The 6000-nt window shown below is 38.9% G+C and overlaps 1 protein-coding gene across 4 annotated transcripts in view; it reads left to right on the plus strand.

Annotated features, from left to right (window-relative positions):
* Nucleotides 1–5206, plus strand: part of LOC144686629 (transcription factor Sp3-like) — a 55499-nt gene extending 50293 nt beyond the window's left edge. For all 4 annotated transcript variants that reach the window (XM_078552079.1, XM_078552082.1, XM_078552081.1 and 1 more), the window contains one exon: nt 2985–5206. In XM_078552079.1, coding sequence (XP_078408205.1) covers nt 2985–3313 — 329 coding nt within the window. In that variant the 3' untranslated portion in view covers nt 3314–5206. The remainder of the gene's footprint in view (nt 1–2984) is intronic.
* Nucleotides 5207–6000: the final 794 nt, after the last annotated feature.

Below are 6000 nucleotides of genomic sequence, written 5' to 3' on the forward strand. Positions count from 1 at the left end.
AGGGTGTTCCGGAGGGAACGATCCCTACGGAATGCCGCCGGGGTGGGGTGAAGGGAAGATGTGTTTGGTGGTGGCATCATGCTGGAGTTGGCGGAAATGGCGGAGGATGATCCTTTGAATGCAGAGGCTGGTAAGGTGATAAGTGAGGACAAGGGGGACCCTATCATGTTTCTGGGAGGGAGGAGAAGGCATGATGGCGGATGCGCGGGAGATGGGCCGGACACGGTTGAGGGCCCTGTCAACGACCGTGGGTGGAAAACCTCGGTTAAAGAAGAAGGAGGACATGTCAGAGGAACTGTTTTTGAAGGTAGCGTCATCAGAACAGATGCGACGGAGGCAAAGGAACTGAGAGAATGGGATGGAGTCCCTACAGGAAGCGGGGTGTGAGGAGCTGTAGTCGAGGTAGCTGTGGGAGTCGGTAGGCTTGTAATGGATATTGGTGGACAGTCTATCATCAGAAATTGAGACAGAGAGGTCAAGGAAGGGAAGGGAAGTGTCAGAGATGGACCATGTGAAAATGATGGAGGGGTGGAGATTGGAAGCAAAATTAATAAAAAAATTTCCAGGTCCCAACGAGAGCATGAAGCAGCACCGAAGTAATCATCGAGGTACCAGAGAAAGAGTTGTGGGAGGGGGCCGGAGTAGGACTGGAACAAGGAATGTTCCACATACCCCATAAAGAGACAGGCATAGCTGGGGCCCATGCGGGTACCCTTAGCCATACCTTTTATTTGGAGGAAGTGAGAGGAGTTAAAGGAGAAATTGTTCAGTGTGAGAACAAGTTCAGCCAGACAGAGGAGAGTAGTGGTGGATGGGGATTGTTCGGGCCTCTGTTCGAGGAAGAAGCGGAGAGCCCTCAAGCCATCCCGGTGGGGGATGGAGGTGTAAAGGGATTGGACGTCCATGGTGAAGAGGAGGCGGTTGGGGCCAGGGAACTGGAAATTGTTGATGTGACGTAAGGTGTCAGAGGAATCACGGATGTAGGTGGGAAGGGACTGGACAAGGGGAGAGAGAAGGGAGTCAAGATAGCGAGAAATGAGTTCCGTGGGGCAGGAACAGGCTGACACGATTGGTCAGCCGGGACAGTCCTGTTTGTGGATTTTGGGTAGGAGGTAGAAGCGGGCCGTCCGAGGTTGGGCGACTATCAGGTTGGAAGCTGTGGAAGGAAGATCTCCAGAGGAGATGAGGTCAGTGACAGTCCTGGAAACAATGGCTTGATGTTCAGTGGTGGGGTCATGGTCCAGGGAGAGGTAGGAGGAAGTGTCTGCGAGTTGACGCTCAGCCTCCGCAAGGTAGAGGTCAGTGCGCCAGACAACAACAGCACCATCCTTGTCAGCAGGTTTGATTACAATGTTAGGGTTGAGAGAACGGAGTGCAGTAAGTTCAGAGAGAGACAGGTTAGAATGGGTGAGAGGAGCAGAGAAATTGAGATGACTATATTTCACCCCTTTCCTATATTTACTTAGTTCTGTTGGAGGGTCATGAGGACTCGAAACGTCAACTGTGCTCTTCTCCTCCAATGGAGAGGCAGAGCTGTGTGTCATTAGTGTAATTTGTAAAAGCTGACCCCATGTGCATAGGGGTTGTCACCAAGAGGCAGCATGTAAATGTAGAGGAGTAGGGTCTCATTGGGAGACTCCCAAGCTGACAGCATGGAGTGGGAAAAGAAGCCAGGGCAGTCTGACCAAGTTGGAGTCTGGTGGAGATGCATTGGAGGAGGATTGTGTTGCTTATTGAATGATCAAAGGCTTCATAATGTAGGATAGGGGGAGGGCTTTCTGGGAATTTGAGATGGTCCAAGTTTCAATATAACTGGCATTTTTTTTCTGTTGCTGTATGCTGATCTTAGAAAAATGTTTTCTGCAATAATGACAATGTTTTCCTCAGAATATCTGTCACTCTCCTTTTGAGAAGTTTGAACAATAAGCCCAGGAAGTATCAATATCTGCTGGGTCCCCACGTAACAACGTTGAAAACCACTGAATTAAGATACTCTGGTATCCTGTTTTATGCAAACTGTTCAACAAGATTTAGATCTTGTTACAATTTCTGCATTTCATGCTTATTTTAACATGAGTTGAGGACAATTTTGAACTATTAGTGAAATACAAGCACTTGTTCTAGAGCAGCCCATATGACCTGGCATTCTTGCAACTTAACCAGAGTTTTTAATTAAAAGCTGTTTTCCTATTTCATTTGTCCCATTGTTTCATCTGCACAACTCAGAATTGGAATCTTGGCTGGAATTTTACTGGACCTTTGGGGATGGGCTCGAGGGTGGGAAGGTTGGCAAAATGGGGTGGGAAGGCATTGGTTAGTCTTTCTGACGCCATGCCAGTTTGCCAGCAGCGGGAAAGATGGTAAATGGTCTATTTTTGTTTTTCACACTGAGGCAAGACCAAGTGTAATCTTTGGATGAAACAGGGCTAAAGGTTGGTGAATAATTGGACTAGAGCATACAGGTGTATCTTAGTTGCATTTTAAAGTCATGTTTTCTGTGCTTATTAAGTTTAATTTGATATTTGTAGCTAAACAGCAAAATTCATAGTAATTTGGAAAAGAGTTAGTTGGAACGTAAGTTTCTCCAAAATACAGACTGAGAAGCTGGAAGACAATGGTCACATGAATCGAAGGTATCATGCAGGCGTCAAATTTATTTTGGAAAAAGTTGACAGGAACTACCTACAGATGTAAGATTTTTAGTATGTTAAAGTAATATTTTTGTATAGATTAATATTTAGTTTCTCTGAACATCTTATAGAGAAGGGAACCAATCTTCAAAGAATTTCACAAACTAACTTACATATACTTTGTACATGCGTAATCTTTAGATCTTGCGCAAATTGGTTGCTGACTTTCTTACTTTACAAATAATCCATTTTCTGCAAAGAACTTTTTGATGTCCTGAGGTTGTAAAAGGTGCTGCATAAATGCAAGTATTTGTTCTGGAGAGTTTTATAAAAGTCTGAATTTACACCCTGCAGGTGAGAAGAAATTTGTCTGTCCAGAATGCTCCAAGCGCTTTATAAGAAGTGACCACCTTTCAAAGCACATCAAAACACATCAGAACAAGAGGGCCAACCTTTCCAGCCACAACAGTGCAGCTATATCATCAATGGAAGTGACATCTGCCTCTGATGTTGGCATCCTTACTTCAGGAGGAACTATTATGTCACCTGTAATAGCAAGCATTCAGCAGGGCCATATGGAAGCGATTGGAACTGACCATTCTGATGGTGCAAATACTGAAGAAATGTTACATAATACTGATATACAGTTAGTCACTATTGGTGGAGATGACTGTCTGGACTGAAAAATGCAGTTTATAGAAAAAAACAATGTGTTAGTGATTTTATAATGGAGTAAAAGACTAGTAAATTTTGAGCTTTTTCTGCAGTCTTTTTATCAGTGTGGTTAAAAAAAAAAATTCATGTATTATGGAAAAGTGACAAATGTCACTAAAATGCCTTATTTTCTATGTATTTGTAATACAGTATTCATATATCTATTGAACACTGGCAATGTTGCATGTACATTTTGCAGATATTCACCACATGTAGCAATTTTTCAAAAATAGCACTCATGATAGATTATAAACACAGGGAAATAGCTATGCAAGACTGATGGCAAAATCTTGGAAATTAAAAGATTTGGGGATGATCCAGTTCAGAGTGGGAAAGTATGTACATCTTGAACACAATTTATTGTGATAAATCTGTTTTCTATTAAATTTCATAGCAATTTTCTAATTCAGTGCATTGCATTTTCTGATACAAGTAAGCATATTTCAATCGTAAAAGGGTCACTATGGTCTGCATTCTATAAGCTGATTAGTAAACTAGCTGTTTGCCATTTAAATGTCAAAGTATGCATTTCTGTGTATCATTAAGCTCTTTATAAAAGAGGAATATTGTAAAAATGGGATCTGAAGTCTTAATCTATTTTTTCAATTTATTAAAAGCCATTTTTTTTTTGCTATATGTTAAGGGTCATCTGCCAAATGACTGAGTGCGTTGATTGTAATTAACCTTGAAGTTTCAAAGTTAACTATTGCATAAAACTTCTTTGACACGTTGCAGATCCTAATTCATCTACCCTTTGTAATTTTCTATACAAGTTTTTACCTTAACTATTTGTTGCGCATATATATATATATATATATATTCGGTTTGTATTTTTATTATGTATTTGTTAAGGCTACAGAGGTAATGCATAACTATTTAATCTCTATCATCATTTCAGCAGCATAGAAGTGGGGATAAAGATGCTACCATTGGACTTTCATTTTCCTTCCCAAACCCTAGGGTGACCATTCTTGCCTCCAGACGTGCAGTACCATTAAATAACTCAGTTGCACTTCTCTCCAGAATATACTAGAGATATCCTGTGCCGGTTGTGTGTTTTTTTAAGTACTGCATCACATTGTGATTTGCACCCTTTTGAAATTTATTTCTAACTGTCTTGTCCTTTTTGTAATGAAATCAGATGTGCAGAATAAACATTCAGATTACAGTATAAAACAGCTTTGATGAACCAACTGAAATGAATTGTGGTTTCAATAATTTTTTGGTTCTAGTAATTTTGAGGAACCACTACTATGAAGGATTCGGTGTCACTTGATGTAGCATTATTCCTATGGTAACGTACTGTGTGCATAAAGACACAAATATAGACAATGTTTATATCATTACTCAGTTGATCATTGTTTCTATTTTTAATCCAGTTACTCCTTAGTAAAAGTGATTTGATTATCTAGAACTCTCCAAAAAGCATACATTGTACATTGTATTTCAACATAGGACTCAAGACCTTTGAGGTTTCCCCGCAGTGATATTTGAAGTTTAAGTATAGTTCCTTTATTGCAGTAATTTTTTTCCTCACATAGGGTGTGTCAACTTGCATTGGAAAAATGGGCCTCAAACTAAGATGTGTTATATGTGCAAGTGCCAACAGTTGGGGTAAAAAGTGTATGTTACATGTGAAAATATATAATGGATAGTACCGTTTTGTAGTGACCTATTGCATTTTTTTTTACTTTTTGTTAATGTTTTAAATAGGTTGTTTGAGCAGTTTTCTTTGCATTTTAGAGCTAATATAGATCATACTCTTCTCCCTACCTCTTCCCTCCCCTTCTAAAACAGTTAATGTGGTATTTTAAAACAATGATGAAACTTGATTTTAAAATTCAATAAAAATATATACATTGCCATGTGGTAACTGTGTCTAGTCTTACATGTTCCTTCAAAATGTATAAATATAAATTAAAATGCTAATAAAGTAAGATTATACTATCAATAAATTGCTGACCTTATTTAAATTTTCATCAGTATTAAAAAGTTATCAACAGGAGTCTACATTAAGTATTTTTCTATATAATTTGCAAAGTATTATTTACTTTTACACGTGACTCCTGCAATAACCAGTTTGTTATCTCATTTGTCACACTCAGTTAAGGGGGAAAAACCCAACTTCTTAAAACTAATTCCAACAGCTAACTTACAAATGGCTAAGATTAGACATTTCATTTTAAGTTTACTTCCCTTGCCTTGCCTGTTGCATCATCCTGAGCACAGATCCTTTTTTAAAATTTATTTTTGATGAAACTTCATGTCCAAGTTTGTGATTCAGTATGCTGACCAGGTGAACACTATTATGTACTGTCATGGTATGTTTTAGGGAACTACAGAGCTTTGTTCTTGGGTTCTTAATGTCATCTTGCCATAAGAGATGCATGCATTATTAATGTATGTTTCTGAAACTAAATCACTAGTACAATATCTGTTGCAAGATTTTGATACCATCTTTGGTCCTCCATGACATTCTTAATTGATGTAAAAACAAAAGAGCAGATGAATGAACAAATGAAAATTAAAACAAAAATGGGAACAAATATTAGAAATAATGGGTGTGCATATAAACCATTTTAAAATGATTGGCATGACTATAATTTTTTTGAATCGGTTAAGTCTACTGAATCTAGTTTGACTTGGACTATATTAG

The sequence above is a fragment of the Cetorhinus maximus genome, chromosome 11 (assembly GCF_964194155.1).
Source record: "Cetorhinus maximus chromosome 11, sCetMax3.hap1.1, whole genome shotgun sequence".
NCBI classification, from domain to species: Eukaryota; Metazoa; Chordata; class Chondrichthyes; order Lamniformes; family Cetorhinidae; genus Cetorhinus; species Cetorhinus maximus.